Below are 24699 nucleotides of genomic sequence, written 5' to 3' on the forward strand. Positions count from 1 at the left end.
AGCGCCAGTGATCAGGGTTTGATTCCCATCGCTGTCTGTAAGGAGTTTGTACGTTCTCCCATGTCTGTGTGGGTTTCTGCCGGGTGCTCCGGTTTCCTCCCACATTCTAAAGACGTACAGGTAGGTTAATTTGGGGTTTAAAATGGGCGGTGCAGACTCATTGGGCCGGAAGGGCCTGTTACCACGCTGTAAATAAAATTTAAATTTAAATTAAAAAGTAAAAGTTTGTGCGTTGAACAGCATAATGCTCTACATCCAATCAAAATATCTGGTGAACAGGATTTTATTCATTTAGTGGACGTGGGCATTATTGACAAAACCAGCATGTATTGCCCACATATTGACAAGTCATCCTTCAGTCATTTCAGAGGTCAGTTAAATAAACCGTATTGCTGTGGAACTAGAGTTGAAAAAACAAAATTGACTGATGAAGACAAGAGATTCTGCAGATGCTGGAATCTGGAGCACAAATGCTGGAGGAACTTAGCAGGTCAGGCAGCACCTATGGAGGGAAATAAATAGTCGACGTTTCGGGTCAACACCCTTCATCAGGACTGTAAAGGAAGAGGCCTTCTTCTGTTGCCTCCATCTCCGGGCCTACTGCTTTGGCAAAGATTCCCCACCCCCCACTGATGACCCCTTCTCCCTCCTTAAGCCCTCTTCCTCCTCTTGGACACCTCATCCTGGCCTTCTGCCCACTCTGGATCTCATTCTGGTTTCTGCACTCTTCCTTCAGTCCTGAAGAAGGGTCTCGACCCGAAATGTTGACTGTTTATTTCCCTCCATAGACACTGCCTGACCTACAGAGTTCCTCCAGCATTTTGTGTGTGTGACTCCGTCCTGAAACATCAACTCTTGTTTCTCTTCCCAGAGATACAGGCTGATCTGATGACTATTTCGAACATTTTCTGGTTTTTTTGTTATAAATTTTATATCTGTTATTGAGATCATTTCCCACTCCCCTCCCCACTTGGTTATTTAATTAACCAAATTTAAAAGGCCTGTTGCCATGGTGAGATTGGAATTTATATGGGTTATTAGTCTAGGCCTCAGGGTTATTAATCTAGTAATTTAATCACTGTGCTATGGTTCTCTTCAAGTCAAAGAAGTTCAAGTGCTCAGCTGTCGAGAATTGCCATAAAGAAAAATAATCTATACTCAGAAGATTGCAAACCTTTGGAATTCTCTACCCATGGGGGCTATGCATATTATATGACTGAGTACATTCAAGGGTAAAAAATAGTCTCTCTCCGAAATAAATATATTTTTGGAAGCTGTGGGAATTGAGGGACATGGAGGTCAGACAGAAAAGTGGATGAAGTACCAGATCAGCTACGATCTTATTGAATGAAGGAGCAGGTTTGAAGGGCCACATGATCTAATCCTGCTTCCAGGTTCTAACATGCTTTTCAGGGAGTGGATACCAAAGCAGAAAAAGGTCGGGTGTGAACGAGGTACAACAGACCGGACGTGTGCAAATTAGGCGTGGGAGAGACGCCAAATCATAACTCCCAGTTACTGAAAGAATTAAGGAATTGCAATACAGGATCTCCCAAATCCTGTTGAAACTAATCAATCCGTATTGCCTTTCTACCTCGCAGACATTGCAATTAGTATATCCATCAGATTTCTACGCAAATAAGAAATAAATTACGCGAAGAAAAACATATCTCCCCCAAAACCCTTGGAATGAAGGGGAGATAACATAATAACTTTAACACTGTGAAGTATCTTCTAAGTATTAAAAAATACAAATGTTGCTGACTTGAAACATAACCATGCTAGTTAAAATTAAAATGGGCACGTCCTGACGGGTAAAAAGCATACGATCAAGTTGAGAAGAAAAATCTAGAAGGCGAAGGGCATGGGGCAGTGAGTAAGATGCTCAATTCCAGTGCTGCAGTCAGTCAGTCAGTCAGTCAACACCGCCACCGGCGCCGCACAGCCGCCCGTGGGCAAGGTGGCAGTGACTAGGCCTCAACAGCAACCGGCAACCCGCAACCCCGCACGCTCGCTGTTCGCGGCCCCCGGCCAGAGCCGTGGACCGGCCCCCCAACCCCCCTCCCTCTGCAGCCGGATACCTACGGGGTGCTCCTCTCGCTGCATTCGTTAGCGGCCGTCTCGATGCCGCCGCCTCTCGCCACAGCCACATAACAGTTCTGGAAACCGACATCGAAGCCGACCACTGACATCTCCGGGCTAGCTTGATTTTGTTGTTGTTTCTTTTTCAAAGGCCTCGGACAGCTTGCAGCGAATAACAAGACCCTCTCTCCTTGACAGCAATCTAACGAACGCCGGCACGTTTAATCCTTTTTTCCAGCCTCCCCTCCGGCTTTACATGAAGAACAGGAACGGCCGCCGCTGGACGCCGTCTCTCGTTCACTCGTGCACCACCGACGGCCGCCGGCTCCAGTATCGCGAGAATTCACCTCCTGTCCCACCCCCTTCACCCGTCACCGGCGAACTTCGGTAATGTTCGGAACCGCTCGGGATTTTGGCGTGTGACGTAGTGCGGCGGTGGACTGGGATGCCATTGGTGTCAACGTAGAGTGGTGGCGTTGAAAGGTCTTGTTGGTTTGCAATTAGGGAGGGGGGGGGAGTGAGACAGCAGGAGAGAGCACCAGTTCGGCGGCGGATTCATCGGTAATCATATATTGTAATTGTTGAATATAAAATAAGTAAGCATGTGGCTGAAGGCTGTGTGACTTAGACGGTCTGCGACTTCTTGCAGGGGCACCTGGGTAGTGGTTTGAACTTTAGCCTTGGCTGAAGCCATGCGGGTGGCCTGGGACACTTGGGGAGGGAAAGGCTGCCCGAAAGGACATTAAACGTCCAGAGGCGTACCCGTGGTCAGCGTCCGCGTTTGGTCTTGTCGACGTTGCTATGGCGAGTGTGAAGGGCAAATTGATTTTTATGAGTGACCACGTTTTAATATGTGATATTCTTGAGCTTGGGCTATTGCATTCATCGCCCCAGGGTTGTCTTGTTTTCAAAAGCAAGAACAAAGTGGACCACGATTATTAGTTACTTTGTTGGGCGTAGGTGCCTGGATTTCTCCTGCATTATTAGGAATCGGGTTACACTGTTATGTCATCACTTAGTGGTGAAGGCAGCTTTTGAAAACACTTAGAATGGAAATTACCATTGTAAGCAGTTGTTTATAATCGTTGAACTATTCAAATTATCACTGTTCATCAAATTATATTTGTATTCTTCAGCAACTGAATGCATCATTTTAATCAAATATCCGTCTAATTTTTTTCACAGTAAATTGCCAAACAATCCATTAAATTCTGTTTTGCCTTTAAGTTTTATTATCAAGACATCAGCCTGTGTCACAGTCTTTTGGTTTGTACAGGAAACTTTTAAATTTTTGAGAAGTTGCACAAACTTGTTATCTGCATCTTGAGCATGCGAAACAAATACCTTGTGTGTATCAACAAATGTTAAAGAATAGAATTGTTGGTCCCCTTAAACTTTGAGTTTATTTGCTTATTCCAAAAGCCTTTTAAATGAACTGGAGATTGATTTCTGAAAGATTTATTTCAAATAGGCCTCATTTAATATACAAAGAGCTTTTCCATTGTGAAGTGTAGTGTGATGTTTAAATCACTGGAGTAGCAATCCAGAGGTTTGAACTAATGATTCTGATGAGTGACCTGGATAAAATGAGCTATTCTGACATAATTTCTCCTTGATTGTAATACCTTGCCATATTGTTTGCCCTTCCTGTTTCAAAACATATCAACACCAGGCCATGTCTTATAGATACAAGACTCCACAAGAAAAGTAAATATTTAAATAAAATCTTGGTTTTAATTTTGTGCCCTTAAAATTATGTGAATTTCTAGCTTCAAAAGTCCTTACAATATATACAATTCCAGTGGTAACAGAATCTCAATTTTGTATATAATCCATCTGTAATATACTTATTATTTTATACTATTTGCAAACCTGTCAAGAGTCCATTATTGGGAGCATCAGTTACTCAGTTAAAAAAAACCTATTTTGTAATACATAATTCCAAAGAATGAATTGAATTATATACTTGTATTTTAATATATCTGTAAAGTCACCCTTAATGCTTTTGACATTGGCAGCTTTACATTCAGGCAGGCAAGCAACAACCTAGCTCCAGTATGATATTACTAGTCAGCATATTCAAATGTTTAGCCATAACTCATTTAGTGAAAATCATTTCTATTCTTTCTCATCTAGAATGGGTTTTTAACTGGCATTGGTCAGTTTGGAGAGGTGCAAGTACCAATTTGATGAAACTGCTTTAATAGATTCTAAATACACGTGGTGATTGGTTCAGTGAGAATTGTGCCAGTGTATATTTGTCCATTAAAATGTGGTCCAACTTGATGACTGGCACATGCTAGATAAATGTGCATTTGAGCCAAAAAAAATAGTGAATTAAATGCCTTTCTGATTTACTCAGAATTTCATCAGAAACTTAATCTTCCCAGCTGTCTATTTACAAACCATGTGGTCTCTGGAGCAGAGAGTCTATAGTGGAACATTGTTGTACTTTGGTATGCCATTTCTTATTCTGATAACAATTTAACTCTTACCCATTGTCCAAGATATATGTTATCTTGGCTTGGCTACATGTTAGTGGGTTTGGGAAGAATCCAGCCAGACATAAAAATGAACTCATTTCTTCTTCTCAGCCAGACAGCCCACAATCTTCCCTTATATGGTTGTTGGATGCAGGTGAAGAGCAGGAAACCTGGATTGGCGCTTTTACTATTCTCTTGCTGCTATGGGTATCAAGGACAATTGTAGCATCTCACTAGCACCCTGGTAGTGAAATGGTGGGTTGCTCAGTGTATACATGATATTTTAGTTCTGCTGAATCTTTTGGAAGTCAGCTCAGATCAGGTATGTCAGGAATAAAATAAACATAGAACACTTGAACAGCAGGCATTGCACGTCAAATGTACAATTAAAATTGTTACTAATATGTCTACTGATCCCTACCAGAATCCAGGTTGAGATTGTCAAAGTTCCTTTCTGTTACATTTATTACTGGAAAACACTTTAAGGAACAGTGAGCTGATCATGCTGCATTATGAAATTTCTTATCCTTCCCATTGAATAGAATTCTAAAGTTGGCCTCATTGCCATCCACTCTGTTGGATTGCTGAGTCGGCATTAGCTCAATAATTAAGTGTAAAATCACTGAAATCATTCCTTATTTTTGATTGAAATGCTTACTGAATGCTATGAAAGATCTGTTTGGAAATTTTTCCTCAGGAGACCTTAATAAAAGCTTTAATGTTGTTGACAAATTTCTTCTGTTTTTTTTAAATGATCTGTTGAATTGTAAGTTGGCAGAAAATTGCAATAATTGTTTGAAATTAATTTGGAAGAGTTGGCAGAGTCTGTTTAATTTAAAGTAAAAGTTTGAAACGTTCTTTCAAAAGAAAAATAGCACGAGTGTTCTGATCCACATCCAAAGGAAGAATCCAGGATATCAAATACCTTGAAAATCCAACTTCTAATGCAGTGGAATTCAAAGTTGGAGCCAGCATAAAATAATTGATGATTCTAAGTTAGTTAGCCACTCTTTTATTCATCATTAAAATTGGTTATTATTAAAGTGGTTCATCATAAACCACTGGGATAAAGCTTTAATAATTTTGAGATAGTATTATTACATTTGATTGTTAGCTCTTCATCTTTGTTGCAATATTACTTTCAGTTTCTAGGTTTTGGTTATCCTCATATGAAAGCAGTGGTTGCATTGTTTAACTTATTACAATGCAGTATTATATACCCATGATTACCATAGTGCTTTACTTTGTATTGCAGCATTAGAAACAACAAAACAAAACAAACCATATCTTCACAATTGATTGATTGATTTTTAAAAAAAAGAGTGATCCTTAGTGATTTTGTTTTGGCGGGGGGGGGGGGGGGTGGGGGGGGGCAACAATTTTTATCATTGTGATGTCATTTCACTAAAAGGGTTTTTCACATGCACTGTTTCTCATATGAATATTAGTGTGCTCCCAGGGAGTTTCTCGTTAACTCACTCACCAAAAGCTTTTTATCTTTTAGGCTAAATATTCCATTTGAAATTAAAGTGAGAATGGATAGAAAATCAGATTTAAGATGGCTGTTTGCAACTCATGATTTGCCATTTAATATCAGCGGATTCTTTTAAAACTTGTCTAATTTCCCAGAATCTAGATGTCCTCCAGAGATGATGAAGAACAAGAAGATGAGCTGCTGGCCCTTGCCAGCATTTATGACGAGGATGAATTTAAACGTGCAGAATCTTCTCAGGGTGGAGAAATAAACATCTGTTTGGAATTGCCACCAAACTTCAAAATACTTTTTTATGGTAAGTTGAACAGTAGGTTAATGTCTTAAAAATCTGCAGGAAGCACAGGTAGAGGAAGTGCAGCAAATGCTCAACAGCTTTATTCCTGGGATGGCACGTTTGTTGTACGAGGAAAAATTAAGCAGATGGGCCCTTTTCTCCCTTGAGTTTACGAGAATGAAATGTGATCACATTGACAAAATACTTATGGAAGTTCACTGGGTTGATTTTCTTTTCTGGCTGTGGTGTCTGGGAAGCAGCCATTCAGGTCAGGAATGAGAAGAAACGTCATCATCCAGAGGGTGGTGAATCTTTGAAAGTAGAGGCTCAATCACTGAATATATTCACAACAGATCAATAGAATTTTAGACATTAACAGGGTCAAGGGATTTGTGGTCAGTGTAGGAAAGTGGCACTGAGGTAAAAGATCAGCTAACATCGAATTGATAGTAGGCATGAAGCGTTGAATGATCTATCCGTTCAATTTCTTATGCTCTTACAAGGTGGATTACCAAAATTATAACAAACAGTCATCCATTAACATTTTATTTCCTAACCCAGGTGATGAAAAGCAGAATAAGAAGGATCTGATTGAATATATAGTTTCCTTTCTGCCCCCTCTTGTGTTGAACTTTGAACTTCCACCAGATTATCCATCGTGTTCACCTCCTAAATATACCTTGAGCTGCAAGTGGCTTTTCCAAGCTCAGGTTCGTGGCTCATTCTTCTTTCCTCAAATATTATATTTTTTATTTAATACAAATTTTGTGAAATATACAGTTGAAAGAGCAACTCTTTAAAACAAGTCTCAAAAAGTGTATTCCGACACTTTTGTTAGGTACTAATAGAGTCGTGTAGCACAGAAACAGGTCATTCAGCTAACCTTCTTGTTTCCAGCACTTAGTTCAGAGCCTACTATGCCTTGGCAATTCGAGTGCAATTCAGTTTAGATGCTTTTTAATTTTTGTGAGAGTACCCGCCATCCACCAGATTTTCAGGAAATATGTTCCAGTGATGCTAAAATTATATTTTCATTGCCATTGCATTTGGTTACGTTGAGCCTTAAATTTATGCAACCACCAAAATGAGTTAACATTTCTTTCTAATGAAGTACCAATCATAAAAATTCGAAAACATAATTTGGAAAGTAATGTAACTTAACTTCATTTTATCTGGTAGAAAGGTCCATGGTCAGAGATCTTGGTTAATATCCTCTTTACGAAAGCTCAGCTGCATTCCTCTGCTGATTGGAGTGAGAGGTATAAGTCACTAATTCTTTGAAGTAAAAAATGTTCAAATTTCCATTTTTTTCCTTAATTTTTCATGTACAACTAACTTATAATCAGACAGTGGCTTACACATTGATATTTACATTAGGCACATTCACATTAAACTAAAAAGACATAACATGTTGGAACTAGTAGGCAGGGTATCTAGTGAGAAACAGAGATAACGTTTCGGGTCGATAAAAGATGCTGCCTGAGTTGTTGAATGTTTCCAGCATTTTGGTTCTATTTCTGTTTTGTAGGATCTGCAGTTTTTTTTCTTTTTGTTCCCATTAGCTTTTTAAGCACTGTGGGGGGGGAAAACTTTTTTTTGGAAGAATCTTCAGGTATTTTACTTTCAAACGTTTTAAGGTTATAAATTTTATAATGGTTTTTGTGTCTGAGTTTTTCCCCCAAAATTATATGGTTTATGTTGTGTGAATTATTTTCTTCTGTGGGATGATGAAATTGATATAATCGACAGGTTTGAGAAATAATCTATGACATAACTGAAAAAAATGATTTGCATGTGGATTGGGTAGATGCAACATGAAAATATTTTCTATAAACATGTTTCTTAATTTGTTCTTTGTAGAAACTCCATTGGTAATAAATCGATAATATACTTTCATTATATGTTCTATCAACAAAACATTGCTTTTAGTTTTGATTGGTAGAAAGGCATTGATGCTTCCCTTTTGGACATGTTCATAATTAAATAATCACTGAAGCCATGGAGATTAAGATGGTTCAAAGTTCACTTTCAATACCTATCGATTTTTTTTTGATCTTAGGGTCACGTTGAGTTGTTACAATTGTCGCCTTAATCCCCAGGAATGGAGGCAAATATCAGCATTGGTTTCTTCTCCTGATTTGTGTTTAGTCATTTCTGTCAGACTTCAATAATTATGGAATTGTGTAATAATTTCTTGAAGATTTTCCTCTCCATTAGGGATAAGTGTGAAATGTTCAGCTGAATTAAGCTGTTCAATTTAGCCCAATTAAGAATCAATAACTCTGAGGGAGAAAAAAAATTGTAAAAATAAGTGGAAAACAACAGTTTAATGTTTAAGTTGCAATGATTAGCAAAATTATTGGTAAATGATCTGTGCCATAAATAATAACTACTTGTTGAATCCAAGGTACAAGCCCAGTACTGGTCATAACAAGGAACGCAGATGTTCAAATCATTTCTCGAGAATAGGTTGGATTATTGATTGAAAGGGCACTATGTGGATATGGGAGTATTATGGAATTGTGAGATAACAATCACCAGGATAGACTTTGCAAGAAATTACCAGGCCAAACAGCTGTTTTCTGTTGTAGTTTCCAGGTAATGTGCAGAACCCCATAGGCAGGCTGACATGTCACAGACTATTTTTATAATGTATCCATTCTCCTTGTAGCATTTTGGAGTCAAATGTAGAGACAAATTTTGCTGTGCTTCATTGTAGCTCTGCTAGTTCTGTACTTCATTCTGTGTTATTAAATAACTTGACTGCTTGTCTCCCAACAGCTCTCTGCACTTTGTACTTACTTGGATAAAATTTGGAAGGACAGTGGCAATTGTGTGGTGCTATTTTCATGGATGCAATTTTTAAAAGAAGAGACCCTCTCCTTTTTACGAATTGAGTCACCTTTAGAAATCCAAAGAAATATCAAAGGAACATCTGACTGTGTTTTGTCTACTAATAAGAAAAAAGAGCTTGGATTGCTGGACAAAGCAGAGTCTCCCCTTGACCCAAGAGCTATCCAGGATGTGGCATCATGGGCTAGTGTTTTACGTGAAATCTTGGATTTTGATCAGAAGCAGCAACAGCAAGCCTTCAATAGCAAGATGTTCACCTGTGGTGTGTGCTTTTCTGAAAAGTTGGGCACTGACTGCATGTACTTTAAGGAGTGTCAACATGTGTACTGTAAAGCTTGTTTGAAAGAATATTTTGAGATTCAGATCCGTGATGGAAATGTTCAGTGCCTTAACTGTCCAGAACCAAAGTGTACTTCTATTGCTATACCAGCCCAAGTAAGATCTTTTAAACATTATCCTTAATTTTATCTTAACACTTATTTTGTATATTAACAGCAGTAAAATGGAAGTGATATAATTGTCATTCCCTTAATTTAAAGAAATTATCATGTGAGACAGAAACTGAATGATCTCATCCCATTTTGAAATTCATATTGCACATATGTATCTATCACATACACAGTCCCTCCTATGGTACTTCAGGCATCATACTTTTTCTATAACACCTCAGCTATTATTATTCCCTTCTATGTAACAGTTGCAAATGATTGCTTCAAATTCTGTCTTTAGAAGTATGAGAGCAACAGTGATGCTGTGCCGGGGTGTGGAAAATGTTAGTCTGCCAGTGCTCATAGGGTGGTAGGCAGAGATTGTTGAGAGCTTTTTTATGCATTTGATTTCCCAGAATGAAGACCAGCAGCATTTCTTGTTGGATAAGCAACATTATGATCTTGTAAACAGTCCTTGCATTCACATACTTATGGCTAAGACTCCAATTCTGTTTTTCTTTTCATTTGGTATTCAAATTTTTAAAGTTTCTTATTTAAAAAGTCCCTTATTAATCATTTTCTCCTTCTTTTGACCTTCTGCCATATTAGTTTAAACCTCCTCTCATTATGCTATCTAACTCCTCATTTTAGATGACAGTAATAATTTAAGTACAGCTTTCTTTTGAAAACCTCTTCAAAGCCGTAACAATATCAACCTTCCCTTGGCTCAGCTCTGCAGCCTTGCATTGACCTTGCTAATTTTCTCCTTAATTTGTCCATGGCATGGAATACAATCGTCTGGTTATCATCCTTTGTGATCTTATTATTCATTCTGATGCCTCATTTCTTAATCTGCCAGTAATATCTAAAACTTATTTTATCAGTAATTCCAAAGTGAAACATAACTCTTAGCTCTGTGCACTCACCTTCTGGAATCCTCCTTCTGTTTTATGATGCTTTCAATATTAAGCAAGCTAAGTAGGACCATAATCAGCTTATTTAAAATTACTAAGAATTTTATTGTGTGTTCGTTTCCATCTATGATTTCCCACCTCCCCCCCAACCTTTTTCTCTCCTGGTTATTTCAATATATTTTTAACTTCCCAGTGTTGCACACCTCAAGACTACTGGTTGAAATCACTTCAAATTAGTTTTTGCCCTGCTTACAGCACTAAGTGCTGTGGCATTATTCAAAAATGACATTCATTGATTCATTGTGACTGTGTCCCAGTATGTTAGACTTGGATGCAGAAGCCATAATTATTGAGATTTAAGTGTAGGAAGAATGATTAATGAGATTTAACTATTTAAGGAATGATTAATTGGTTTACAGATGATACAAAAATTGGTCACTATGGTAGTGAGGAAGAAAGCTAAGATCTGTAGAAAGCTCTCAGTAGATTAGTCAGGTGGGTTTAAAAAAAGTGGCAAATAAAATCTAATCTGGAGAAGGATGAGGTAGTATTAAGCAGTACAAACCAGACAAAGGAGTACACAACAAGTAATAGGATGCTAAGTGCAGATGACTAGGGAAATCTTTCAATGCATGTCCATAGATCTCTGAAATTGGCAGGACAAATTTATGATAGTTGCCTTTATTAACCAAATCATAGAATCTAAAGAATGAGAATTGTCATGTTTGAACTGTATAAAATACCAATTAAGTCACAGCTGCTGTATTGTATACTGTCCTGGTCATATTACACGGTGTGGTTTATAAAAGACAATGCCAGACCATTGTGAGGAAAGATTAACCTAGCTGGGATGTCTTTGGAATAAAGGAGGCTGAGCGGAGAGAGAGAAAGTAAATAGGAAGCATGCATTTCCCTCAGTAGAGAGGTCAATAACAAGGAGTATAGATTTAAGGGTTAGAGGAATGTTGAAAAAATATTTTCACCTCAAGGATAATGAGTAACTGAAATTTACTGACTGAAAGCTTGGTGAGCAGAAACCCTTGCCATTCTTTTAAAAACAACCTGGATGAACACTTGAAGTGCTAGAACCCGCAAGGCCACCGTTAGAGAACTATGAAGTGGGATCAGGCTAAATAGCTCTTTTTTGGTTAGTATGGTCGTGATAGTCAAATGGCCTCCTATGTTGAGTTCCCCTGATTTGTTTTCTCTATATCTATCAATATTTTGCACGGTTGAGCACACCATCACCTTTTTCTCTGAAGTTCAATTTTGTGAAAGTTCCTTTCAATGTAGGTTCCCTCTTTTCTACACAGTGCATCTCTAGCAAAGTTTATCTTAACCATAGAACCATACAGCACAAAATAGGCCATTTTCCCTCAAAGTATTCTAAATAAGTCCACTGATTCCCACTACCAGCTTGAGTACACTTCCTGTGAGGATTCTATTCCATTCTCCTAGTTTTCCTGTTTCTCCCACATTTGTTCTGATGATGCCATTTTCCCTAGCATTTGACATACGTCCTTGTTCTTAACCATGGGGAACAATCCTCTCCACTGTGCGTAATAAGTCCCCACACCTTAATCATCTCATTGCTTGCTCACCTCAGTTCCCCTCCATCCCAGCCCTATGACAAGAGTTCTCCCTGTCCTCTTCTTCCACCCCATTAACCACCTCCTTTCATTGGGTCGTTTGCACTATTTACAACAGCTGTTGCACAATGTCACCACCGACCACATCTTCCACCGCTCTTTTGGTATTCTGAAGGGTCCAATTCCTGCATGACACCCTGGTGCAATTCTTGACCACATTCAACCTCTCCCTCTCTACAGCACCTTGCAGTACAAGGACAGGTTAACAATTGCTGTTTTACTACTATCCCACCAACCAGGACACTAAACGCATTTTCCAGGTGAAACTGCAATTTCCTAATGCTCTTTTCAATTTGGGATCCCATGTTCTCTGCTTGCAATATGGCCATACATTGGGGAGACACACACAGGTAATAGCTTTGAAAATATCTTTATTCTATCTGGAAGGATGGCCTTGAACTTCTAGTTATCTGCCACTTTAATTCTCCATCCCTTTCCCACTCTCATCTCTTGACAATATATACAGTAAAGCTCACAATAGTGTAAGAAACAAATTTACATTTTTCTGTGAGACAGCTTTTAGCTTTCTGGTCTCAAATTGTGTTTAGCAGTTTCAGATAAAAATTCCACTGTTTTCACTTGCACCTCCTAGGGTGCATCTTTTGTTTCTCTGTTCTCCCATTCCCATCTGTTTTTTTTTGGTCGTGCATTTCCATTCCTTTGTTGTTTCATTTCCCTTGCCTTCCACTCTCCCTAAAATCTCCCTCTCTTCCTGTATCTATAGTGACAGCTGAGGCTTAATTGGTGACAGTCTCAGCTGCAAGTCAGCAGACTCTATATTCAAGGTTGACACTGTAGTGCCGGGCTGTCAGTAATTCCTCTTCATCTCAGTTTTAAAGGGATGTCCCTTTATTCTAAGGCTATGCCTTTGGATCCTGGACTCTCCTACTAAAGAAAACATCCTCTCAATATCCACTCTATCCAGGCCTTTCAGTATTTGGTAGGTTTCAATGAGATTCCCCCCCAAACATCCTTCTGAACTCCATCGAGTACAGGTCGAGAGCCATAAGACACTCCTCATTCATTAAGCCTTTCATTCCCAGGATCATTCTTGTGAAGCTCATCTGGACCCTCTCCAGGGCCAGCACATCTTTTCTTATATATGGATCCTCAAAATTGCTCACAATATTCCAAATACAGTCTGACCAACACCTCACAAAGCCTTAGCAGTACATCCTTGCTTTTATACTCTAGAAAATCTCCCCATTTAGAAAATAGTCTACACCTTTTATTCTTCCTACCAAAGTGCATAACCCCACACTTCCCTATGCTGTATTCCATCTGCCACTTCTTTGCCCACTCTCCCAACCTGTCCAAGTCCTTCTGCCGATTCCCTGCCTCTGCAACACTACCTGTTCCTCCACCTATCTTGGTATCATCTGCAAATTTAGCCACAATGCCAACAGTTCCTTCATCTGGATCATTAGTTATGATCCCAACTCTGACCCCTGTGGAACTCCACTCGTCACCGACAGCCACCCTGAAAAGGACCCCCATATCCCTACTCTCTGACATCTGCCAGTCAGTCAATCTTCTCTCCATGCTAAAACATTGCCTCTAACAGCTTTGGGCTCTTATTTAGCAGACTCGTGTGCAGCACCTTGTCAGAGGTGTTCTGAAAATCCAAGTAAATAACACCCACCAACTACCTTTTGTCTAACCTGCTTGTTACCTCAAAGAATTCTAACAGATTCGTTAGGCATAATCTCCCCTGAACAAAACCCTGCTGACTTCATCCTATGTTCGCATATATACTTCCAAGTACTCCAAAATTTCATCCTTAATAATGGACTCTAAAATCGTACCAACTCTGAGGTTAGCCTAACTGGCCTATAATTTCCTGCCTTTTGCCACCCACTGGGAGGGAATTTGCAATTTTCCAGTCCTCTAGGACCCTTCCTCACTCCAGTGATTCTTGACAGATCACTACTAATGCCTCCACAATCTCTTCAGCTACCTCTTTAAGAGTTCTGGGGTATAGTCCATCAGGTCCAGGTGATTTATCCACCTTCAGGTCTTTCAGCTTTCCCAGCACCTTCTCCTTGGTAATGGCCACTACATGCCCCCAACTTTCTTGAATTTGTGGCATGTTACTGGTGTCTTCCACTGTGAAAACTGATGCAAAGTACTTATTTAGCTCCTGCACCATTTTCCTTTTCCCCATTACCACCTCTCTAGCATCATCTTCAAGCGGTCCAATGTCCATTCTTGCCTCTCGTAACATTTTTGCATCTTTTTAAAAAAAAGTTTTGGAATTTTCTTTAATATTCTTGGCTGGTTTACTCTAGTATTTCATCTTGTCCTCTCTTACAGCTTTATTTGGTTTCCTCTGTTGGCTTTTAAAGGCTGCCCAGTCCTCTGGCTTCCCACTAATCTTTGCCGCATTGTATGCCTTCCCTTTTGCTTTTATGCTGTCCCCAACTTACGTTGTCAGCCATGGTTTGCCTTGTCATCTTCTTCCTTGGGATTAAATTCTGCTGTCTCCCCCAAATTACTCCCAGAAACTTCTTCCATTGCTGCTCCACCATCTTCCCTGCTAGAGTCCTCTTCCAATCAACTCTGGCCATCGCTCTCTTGCTCTCTCTAATGCAGGGTGAGAAAGAGAATGATTTCATTCATTTATCTTTCAAAATTCCAATATTCTGGGTTTTTTTTTTGGCATGTTAAATTTTACAAGCCATGTTTGTTAAGATGATACAAAAATTTGAGTTTATAAGAAATATTGCATCTTTATAGGTCAAAGATCTTGTTGAGGAGGAGATGTTTGCTCGGTATGATCACCTTCTCCTCAAGTCTTCATTAGACCTCATGGCAGATGTGGTGTATTGCCCTCGTAGCGTTTGTCAGTCAGTCGTATTGCTTGAACCTGAGAATACCATGGGTGTGTGTCCTGGATGTCATTATGCCTTTTGTGCACTATGTGAAATGGCTTATCATGGAATTTCTCCCTGTAAATTAAAAGCAGGTAAGAAAATATTCTCATTTAGCTTTTTTAAAGAATAGTTATATTTACATATTTGTTCCTATGCAGCCAGGTACTGATTTTTGAAACATTTTCATAGGTAGGTGGTGTAATATTTCGAAGTGTATACTGGTTGCTGTCAGCTAGAGAAAGGGTGTGGCCTTGAGTCTGCATCCCTGCGTGCTTTTCCTTTTTTCTCCTGTTTCATAGAAACATAGAAATATAGAAAAACTACAGCACAATTCAGGCCCTTTGGCCCACAAAGCTGTGCCGAACATGTCCCTACCGTAGAAGTTACTAGGCTTACCCGTAGCCCTCTATTTTACTCAGCTCCATGTACCTATCAGTCTCTTGAAAGACCCTATCGTATTTGCCTCCACCACCGTTTCCGGCAGCCCATTCCATGCACTCACCACTCTCTGAGTAAAAAAATTTACCCCTGACATTTCCTCTATGTCTACTCCCCAGCACCTTAAACCCATGTCCTCTTGTGGTCACCATTTCAGCCCTAGGGAAAAGCCTCTGACTGTCTACCCGATCAGTACCTCTCATCATCTTATACACCTCTATCAGGTCCCCCCTCATCCTCCGATGTTGTGCTTTACCTTATTTCACAGGAAGAGAAATTTCAGTGGGTAAAATTGGTTATAGTGGGTGCAGAAGATTACAGGGCTTACTTAGTGACATAAAGAGTAAAATCTAAAATTAAATAGACTTGAAAATTACCAGATAATTGAGAACATTACAAAAAGCCCTTCGGTGATCAAGTTTTGCAATTGTAGCATGAAGAATTTCTGTCAACTATGGATAATGGAATTTATATTAGGGAAATAGTTGACTCAAATTTCAGTTTTTTTAGGGGTAGAAAGGTTTTCTAGACTTCAATTTGGTCACTGAAAATTGCAATCTCCAGAAAACACGTGGTATTTTTTATTTGGAGCTTTTATTATTTATGATTGTCCGTATGAACCTATATAAATGTATCTTGCATATATTTTGTCCAAGGAATAGAGAAGCTCTTATTGAAAGCTTTTAAGGAACATCATGTCCAGTGCGAATGATCAATATCTCCAAAATCTGCATCTCTATCATTTATCTCAATGCACACATCCATATTCCCTAGACAGCAAATTGGTTGCTGTATTCACCTGCAACACAACTTTATTTATGCTTCAGAAGCTGTTCTTTGTAGTTACAGGGGTCAGATTTGTCACAGAAGAGTATTTATTTCATGGCACTGGAAGACATAAATATTTGCATTCCTACATAAATATCTATCAAGAGTATAAATGGTCAGTCATTGTTTCAGTTTTGAAAGCAGTTAGTAATCAGTTCACAAACTATGCTTGGAATTGCCCTAATTTTCTGAACTATTATTTTTCATGCTTCTGCCCAAACTCAATTACATAGTCGGTATTTTCCATGAGCTGTTCAATTGGGCACTGTTTTAGAATTTTTGTTTTTAATTAGAATGAGGAAGTATTCCTGGATCTACTTAAGAGTAGCAACCTAGTGGTTTTATGGTTAAAATGAGTTTATCAATATCATGGAAAATACCGATTATGTATGTCTGGTTCACTATTGAGTATTCAATTTTAAACTATGTTGAAAATCTGAACTGCAAATAATGTGCTAGAAATGCATAGCAAATTTCATATCAGCGAGCTTTCGTAAGATCGTAACTTGCTCTTAAACTTCCTCTTCAGTGGTTTGGTCATTTTGAGCAAATAGCATGTAAGCATGTAAATACTTTGTTCCTTGCAACTACAGTCTACTTTTAATGCAGCAAAAGCATTAGCAGTAGGAAAATCACATCAACAGCAGGATCACTAAGTGCTACCATCTGAATCCAACACCAGAATCAATAAAGAATGGACTAAAACGATGTAGAAATTGAATCCCACTCTCATTCACATTTGTCGGACTATTGAGGTATGCAAGGAAAAAAACACTATCTTTAAGTTCTTTGTTTCTTAGTCTATTTTTGGGATTTTCTTTCTCAGAGAAACTTTCTGAATTGCGGGATGAGTATTTAGGAGCGGATGAATCTGGGAAAAAACTACTAGAAAAGACTTACGGTCGCCGAATGATTGAAAAAGCAGTAGAGGAGTTGTGCAGCCAGGAATGGCTTGGGAAAAACTCTAAGCCATGTCCCCGCTGTGGTACAAACATACAGGTTGGTTGATCAGCCTAAATACACATACTGGATTTTCTTGTTACATACAGAGGGAGTTACATTACTGGAATTTTGTTTGTCCTTTTGAATTTTAATAGCATTTTTCAGGATCTTAAACAAGCCTTAGTCTTTTAAAGAATTGGCGTGTTAATGGTTATTGCAGTTTTTATTTGTTATAGCGCCATATTTGCATCGGAAAATCCAATGGTTTAATTTTAATTTTCCATTTCATGAGTTCATTATTTAGAATTAAGATAGTTTTTTTTCATTTAACTTTAAGATCTTTTTGATGAAAGTTCATCAATGTGAAAATGTATTAGCTTTTGTTGACTTCTCTGAACAGTCACATTTCATGAGTTTTTTTTTGCCCTATTTTAAGTTGAATAATTTTTGGTCTTCGGGGAAAATTCTAAAAATGTATTCCTAACAGAGACACATTTACATGCCCTGTAAGCTTGATGCTCGTTCTTTGGCTTTAGCTATTCAAAAGAATGTGGGAATATCCCAAGAATTTATTTTTCATTCCTCTGGAGAAATGTCTGACTTGAAGTTGAAATTGGAAACCTGCCAGATGGTGAAGCCCGTCTTGCATCATTAGTTAGCGGTCCATTTAGAACAAAGTTTTCTGCATTGTAGCAGTGACAGCACTTCGAAAGTACTTTAATGCCTGAAAAGTTCAGTGACATCCTGGGATACCAACTAAATGCAACTTCCTGCTCGAAGTTTGTAAGCAACCCTGCTTCAATAAACTTCATATTATTAGAGCTTCATGACATTAGACACTGGTGCTATGTGTCCTAACAACTACAAAACATTTGCTTAAAATTTAAATCTCCAATCAAGAACTCATCATTGCCAATATAGAATTTTTATTGTGCTTGGGTTGTCCTTGGGATGTTGCAGTAAAATGTGTTTTGTGTGTCTCTCCAGAAGATGAATGGATGTAATAAGATGACTTGCATTGGCTGTAAGCACAACTTCTGTTGGCTTTGCACATGCCCACTATCAAGAGTAGATCCATATGGACATTTCAGAGATTCCTCCTCACCATGTTTCAATGGGTGAGTTTCTTTCTTTACTAATAATAGTTCATAAGGCTTTCAGGTCTACTCTGGTAACTTGCAGTATTAATTATTGGCTGAATTGTTTAGATGGTGCACATTTATGTTGATCACAAAATCCTGCAAACTCCAAGTCCTATAAGTCTACTGTATATGTGCTGGTATGAAAAATATGTAGAAACAAATTGGTGATTGTAACATGTTCCATATGTAGTTGCATGCCTTGTTATTGTTATATTTGTCTCACATTTTGTGAGAAATTTTAATTTTTTAAAAAAAATTGTGCCTTTGGAGATAGATGTTTTTTCTAATAGCAATATGCTATGACAGTTTTAATATGTTGTATTTTGGAATATTTGTAGCAGTAATCAAGGAAAATTCAAGGATACTCTTTAGGAAAGCGATTGCATTTGGTTAGGTAGGGATGTTAATTATTCTAAGGTGGTGGAAATATTTTGGGAGGATAAGGTGTGAGCATGGATAGTGATCTGAAATTAGAATATGATTGAACTTGGAATTTAAGAACATGAGGCTTGGAACAGGCTTTGACAGCATTGGGGTATAGGAAGTCATGTATAAAAGGAGCATGCGAAGAGGAGAAGAATAAATTGGTGTTGATTGACTTGCTATAAATAGACCAACCAGGACAGTGATAGCTTTTTCAACAATATTTAAATGCAGTAATTTAGCAACTTTTGTATGCCGAAGAATATTTTATGGCATTTCAAACTGAAGAAGAGGTGGGCTCAGAAGCACTCAGTGAGAGGGACAGGACAAATGATATCATATTGACCAAGGAAGCCACAATAAGGATAAAAACTTGCAAGATTTTTGGTTTAAAACAAAGTTCAACACAGTTTAACAGAAAACCAGCCTTCAGTTGTGAAAGCAGAAGCGAAAATCTTTAAATCTATTACCAAAAAAAATGCAGTTTTGATATTCCTTTTTATTCCATGTGCACTGGACATGAGGGATTAACACATTGTATTACATAGATGAGAACAAGGAGCAGTTATTGCCTAGGAAATCTTCCCAATCTTGGATTATGATGTATATATGGGTGGCTAAGAAATGATAGGAGCTAAAGCTAGATAAAAGATTGAAGATCCATGACTGAATGGATGAAGACTTGTGAAGAATTGAAAATTTTCCATAAGGCATATTTGGAAATGATTAGGTGTTGGTGTATTTTGATCTGATGTAATTTTTTAGAAACCAGTCATAGTTTGTACCTACAGCTGAGTCAAAACATGCCTATACATTCCCCTCTATGGACAAAACACTCCAGACAAATTGCCTTGTATCATCAGTTATCTCCTCCAACTTCGTTTCATGTTGAAACATGATTAAAAATTGTCCACTTCACCGTCAAGGTAACTTGCAATTATCTGTATGGCACCTAAGTGCATATCCTAGCCATGTTCTAAAAAATTTAACCTGTGTATGTTCTTGCCCACTACATAAATCCTACAGTTTGGGCTCCAGTGTATTTAAACTATATATTTAAAAAATGTATTGATGTAGCATCTTTCACAACTTCAGGAATCTGAAAGTGCATTGCAACAAAGAAGTACTTTAGTAAGATAAGAAATGCAGCAGCCAGTTTGCACAGAGCAAACTCCCACAAACAGCAATGAGATTGTGACCAGGTAACTAGTTTTAATCATGTTTCTTGAAGGATAAGTAGAACACTCCCTCTCTCTTCAAGATAGAAACTTTTACAGCCACCTGAGAGCACAGAAAGGTCTCTTTCTAACTCACACTTCTTCCAACTACTTTGGTACTTTATTGGAGTGCCAATCTAATTTTTCAGCTTCACACCCTGGTGTTGTATGACACTCCCAACCCTTTAGCCCTTTGGAGTGAAATCTACCTACTGATCCACAACTGATACCAATTGATCGCATGTGTGTTAGGTCTCGAGTGGGCATTTTGTTTTATACAACTTTTTTTTATTTTGTAGGCTTTTCCAAGGTATTGAGGTTGAAGACGAACTCCTGAGTGACGAAGATGATGATGATGACATTTTTTAGCTGTTTTCTGAAGTTGCCAATGATTTATCATTCCACAAAGCTGATTTGATAAGCATTTGAAACTGGCAAGTTGCTTTTACTTCCAGCCTATTCAATTATGGTCAAAATATCCCTCATATTAACACTTGCTTTAGACCACAATGAAACTTCTGGCTCACAGATTAAATTATTTCAGATTTATTTTCAGCTTTCAAACATGTATACTTGCCAAGAAGAAATTCGGGGAGAAGGGGCCGCAAATTTGAGGTGTAAATCACGTTTCACTTTGGACAGCATTCAGAGGAAAATGGTGGAGTTGAAAACTATTGTCATTGGGAGCCATCTTCAAAGCTAATTAACTGTAGAAAAATAATAAGTTCACTATTCAATTTAAATAAAAAAAGCTTGGTTTACCACTGCACCAATGCCACTACCCCCCTCCTCCCCCCCCCCGCAAAATCTGGAATCTTTCCTTAACACCCAGATTGCCAACTTGCTTTTGTGACCTGTTTTTGTGGTGCTTGGTTTATTGGCTAGGACATTGATGTCAAAACATTATCTTGATGAGGAGCTTAATCATGAAGCTTTTCAAGCTAACCTTGGCTAGGAAATGTGTTTTGAAATGGAGTTCAAGTTGCAAAACAAATTGTGTGGGGCCTTTCATTTGTACGTATTCAGTTTTGATTTTGGAGCAGCATAGAATTTAAACCAGTCCTGATGTTTTTATGTCTCACTTATAGCAATGTCAGTGTGATGGTTTGTAGAGAGTTGAGGAGAAAGAAACAGTAAATAAAACCTTGTATTTGTACCATGAAATAAAATGCCTGATTACTTATAAGAAAAAAAAGTTGTCCTCCGTCCATATTTCCTTCAGTGCCTGAGCCAATGCTCATCACCTATTGCAAAACATAGCAACTCTCAATATTTAGCTGTTTGGCAGCTGGTCTTCTACAAGCTGACCTGAGCCACAATTCACTGCATATTATACAAGAAGAAATTAATATTTTTGTTAATTTTTCTTCTCTTTTTCACTCCTTTTCCCATTAACAAAGATTCATTTTTTTTTCTCAGCATTGCAAATCATTTTACTTTTGGAGTAACTCAGCATCATTGGTAGAACAAAGCACTCCTTTAGCCCGTAAGTTTTCATTGAAGGCAATGGTGGTAGCTGGCTCAAGTGACATGGATTTAGGATCTAGGATCAAGTCAGCTAGTCCAGTTATTGGACAGATTGGTGGTAGAAAGAAGCAATAAAATGTTCATTTATAAAAAGATTTAAAATTTGTGTAATTAGACTGAAATCACCTAGTCTTGCAATATTTAGATATCATATACTGTATATGCATAAGCCTGTGTTGCCTATTGTATACCTTGATATACCTGCATAAAGTTACAATATCAGCTTTGAATGCAAGAAAGGCATTTCAGTCAATGAAGCTGCCCAGTCATAGTCTGTTATATCAGTACATTCCTATAGAGTAAAACATATTCAAATATCATGAAAAATAAATCTGTGGAGTTCAAGAAATAATGGGACAAAAATATTTTAATGATCTGGTAATCATGTCTTAGCAATGCTAAATAAATTGTATATATCCTTGTGGTTAACCACTGAACAGTTTTTTTTTCCTCTGTTTTCTTTCACTGTGTTTAAATCTCAGTTAATTGTCGTTGATAAATATGGTGTGTACTAGTTTTCTTTTTGGATTTGGTTAATATTCCAGATATGATTTGAGGTTTTACTTTAAGGATTTTCTTCTAATAAAGGAAATGTCCATAGAGCTCCAAATTACTCTTTGATTAAAGGAATTATTTTTTAAATAATGTTGCTGTTACCAGTTTTGAGTTTGATACTTTTTGGAAAAAGACAACTTGCAGAAAGCTCCAACTTGTGTGGGCTATGCTTAATGGAGCAATGTACTAATGTGACCCACTTTCCCTTTAATGCCCTTACCATGATTTAATGCTCATTCTGGATTTATGTAGAAATTTTCTTGCTGACAGGTTTATGAAGTTCATCCTCAAGCACCATGGACAAACTTTACTACCCTGATTTATCTTGGGACTTATTAGTGCCCTGGACCTTTTGACTTATGTAGACATTTTTAATTGCTCTTGCCTTTCCTTATCTCCTATCTCAATCATCTGTTTAAAATATTCATGTAGCTCTCCTTTTCACATAGTATGCTGTATTTCATAACAGGGCAACTGAATGGGCTGACACCTGGCTATTTTGTTTTCTTACAGAGGTACGTAGTTTTAACTAAGATAATTCAGATGGATATAGTTTCAGGACTGGTGATCTTTTTAAAACAATATCATCTTTCAGAGAAAGTTAACTTTAGAGTTTTGGTTGTGAAGTGATTTTTTTTTAAAACAGCTGTGAAGTAATATATATATCAGATGCTTAAAATTGAATTTCCTTGTATAAAAGAATTTGAAGGGTAGCTGTTCTACTGAATAAAAAAAATTAATGGAGTCATTGGCCTGAGGCTTGTTTCTTTAGTCTTTTTGTTTTTCTTATTTGTAGCAGAAGATTGGAAAAGGTTTCATAAGATTTTCATGATCTCACTATAATTATAACATCTATGTAAACTAATTAAACCTTAGTCTCCACCACTTGGACAGTTGCAGTGTTGCCAATCATTAGGAGGGTTCACTTATATTTTATATACTGCTTCACTTGAAGGATAAACTTAATTTTGATTTCCCATATCAAATGCCATAAAGAACTGAAGTATAAGTATTAAAAGTCTGCAGAGTATCTCAAGAATTTCAATGTTGCATAGATTTCTTGTGGCATTGTATATGAGAAGTCTGGGACTATACTGCACAGGGGATAGCCAAATTCATTTTTAATGGTTCAGGGAAATATTTTCATTCATAATGCCAATTTATAATGTTCTGTAATCACATCCTTCTATCAATAAAGGGGTGTGGTTCTATACCAAAGACTTGCTTGTCTTCTCCTAGCTCCTGCTTTTGAAAACATGGTTTTGTAATAGAAAGAAGGCATATGCTAGGCAATCCTGAGAAAGTGGTTTAAAAGTTTGAAAAGCTGTTGAAAGCACCTGGCCAGAGTTTTTCAGATCCATTCTAGAGAAATCTTTTATTCTAAAACCTTGTAAATGTAGAGGAAAGATTCTGTTATAATCCTTCTGGCTCACTAACTTGCAGTATAAAGCAGGATCCTACCACTCATACATTCCTCCCCTGCACAGTAATTTGCTTGCAAACTTATTTGTGACACATTTCAGTTAATTGTCTTAAATACCAAGTTAATAAAACATCTCTAAAAACTGGTAGTGAAAGCTGGTGAGACCTATTGAGTGGGTAAATAGTATCAACCTGCCAACTTTGTACTTTACAGCCACTGACAGCAATACTGACCAAGGTTTAGTCAGACTTTTCCAGCATTTCTACACAGAACAAAATTGGACAGCAATGAAAAGGTTTTTTTTAACGTAAGAAATAGAAGCAGGTGTAGACTTCAACCTTTGGTAGCTGCTCCACCATCTAGTAAGATCATGGCTGATCTAAATCAGTGACACTTTCTTATATTCCCTCGATTCCCATAATATCTCAAAATCTATCCATGTCTTTCTTGAATATACTCCGCAACTGAGCTTCCGTGGGTGTCCTGGGTAATGAATTCCAAAGATTCACCAACCCCTGGATGAAGAAATGATCAACCTCTTATTTTCCGACTGTGATTCTTGATAGTCCAGTCAAGGGAAACATCAGCCCTTCATATTACCTTGTCAAGCCCTATCAGAATTTTGTACATTTCAAGGGGATCACCATTCAGTTTTCTAAACTCAAGAAGGTACAGGCCTAGTCTGCTTAATGTCTCCTCATGCAACAAACTTATCATCCTAGCAATCAACCTGGTGAACATTTACTGTACTTCCTCTTTTACATCTTTCCTCAAGAAAACCAGACCCGTACACAATATTCCAGATGCATCTTCACCAGGGTTCTATATGATTAGAGCAATATATTTCTTCTACTCAAACCTACTTGTAATAAATGAGCTAGCAATGGCAACAGATTTTACTTTTGAAAACATTTGTGTCCTTGCACAAATGTTGAGAATGCACTGCAGCTCCAGAATATACAAAATAAAATTAAAGTTTAAATTAATTTAAAAGAAAAACGTTAATGCTCTAGAGTCAGAAATGCTGATATATGAGCCTGATGTAACAGAGCAAGGTGTTAAATTTCACTGGGGAAATTGCAGAAGAAAAAATTGATATGGACAAAAATAGTCAAACAGAACATGAACTCCAGAGCTGCACCTACCTTTCAAC

General features: G+C 37.9%; 2 protein-coding genes across 4 annotated transcripts in view; one reads left to right on the forward strand and one right to left on the reverse strand.

The window, feature by feature from the left end:
• Positions 1-2468, reverse strand: part of LOC127569321 (heat shock 70 kDa protein 4-like) — a 44605-nt gene extending 42137 nt beyond the window's left edge. Inside the window, exon 1 of the mRNA XM_052013845.1 lies at positions 2086-2468. Within this exon, the coding sequence (XP_051869805.1) occupies positions 2086-2192 (107 nt within the window). The 5' untranslated portion in view covers positions 2193-2468. The remainder of the gene's footprint in view (positions 1-2085) is intronic.
• A 31-nt stretch (positions 2469-2499) lies between these two features.
• Positions 2500-22850, forward strand: rnf14 (ring finger protein 14). 3 transcript variants are annotated; one of them, XM_052013856.1, is made up of 8 exons: positions 2500-2643; positions 6195-6355; positions 6896-7044; positions 9116-9622; positions 14915-15143; positions 17144-17316; positions 18247-18377; positions 20341-22850. In XM_052013856.1, exons 2-8 carry the CDS (start codon positions 6202-6204, stop codon positions 20408-20410), a joined length of 1413 nt encoding a protein of 470 aa, XP_051869816.1. In that variant the 5' UTR covers positions 2500-2643; positions 6195-6201; the 3' UTR covers positions 20411-22850. The 3 variants fall into 3 exon arrangements, with proteins under 3 accessions (XP_051869816.1, XP_051869818.1, XP_051869819.1); XM_052013858.1 differs by lacking the exon at positions 2500-2643 and adding an exon at positions 2740-2886; XM_052013859.1 differs by lacking the exons at positions 2500-2643; positions 6896-7044 and having other exon boundaries at positions 6207-6355.
• Positions 22851-24699: the final 1849 nt, after the last annotated feature.

Source organism: Pristis pectinata, chromosome 4 (assembly GCF_009764475.1).
Source record: "Pristis pectinata isolate sPriPec2 chromosome 4, sPriPec2.1.pri, whole genome shotgun sequence".
Lineage (NCBI taxonomy): Eukaryota > Metazoa > Chordata > Chondrichthyes > Rhinopristiformes > Pristidae > Pristis > Pristis pectinata.

Bases quoted from the DNA above. Each gene is read 5' to 3' on its own strand.
- rnf14 (XM_052013856.1), top strand. From the start codon at position 6,202: ATGTCCTCCAGAGATGATGAAGAACAAGAAGATGAGCTGCTGGCCCTT. The intron at 6,356-6,895 runs GTAAGTTGAACA...TTCCTAACCCAG, and splicing joins CTTCAAAATACTTTTTTATG to GTGATGAAAAGCAGAATAAG. The intron at 15,144-17,143 runs GTAAGAAAATAT...TTTCTTTCTCAG, and splicing joins TCCCTGTAAATTAAAAGCAG to AGAAACTTTCTGAATTGCGG.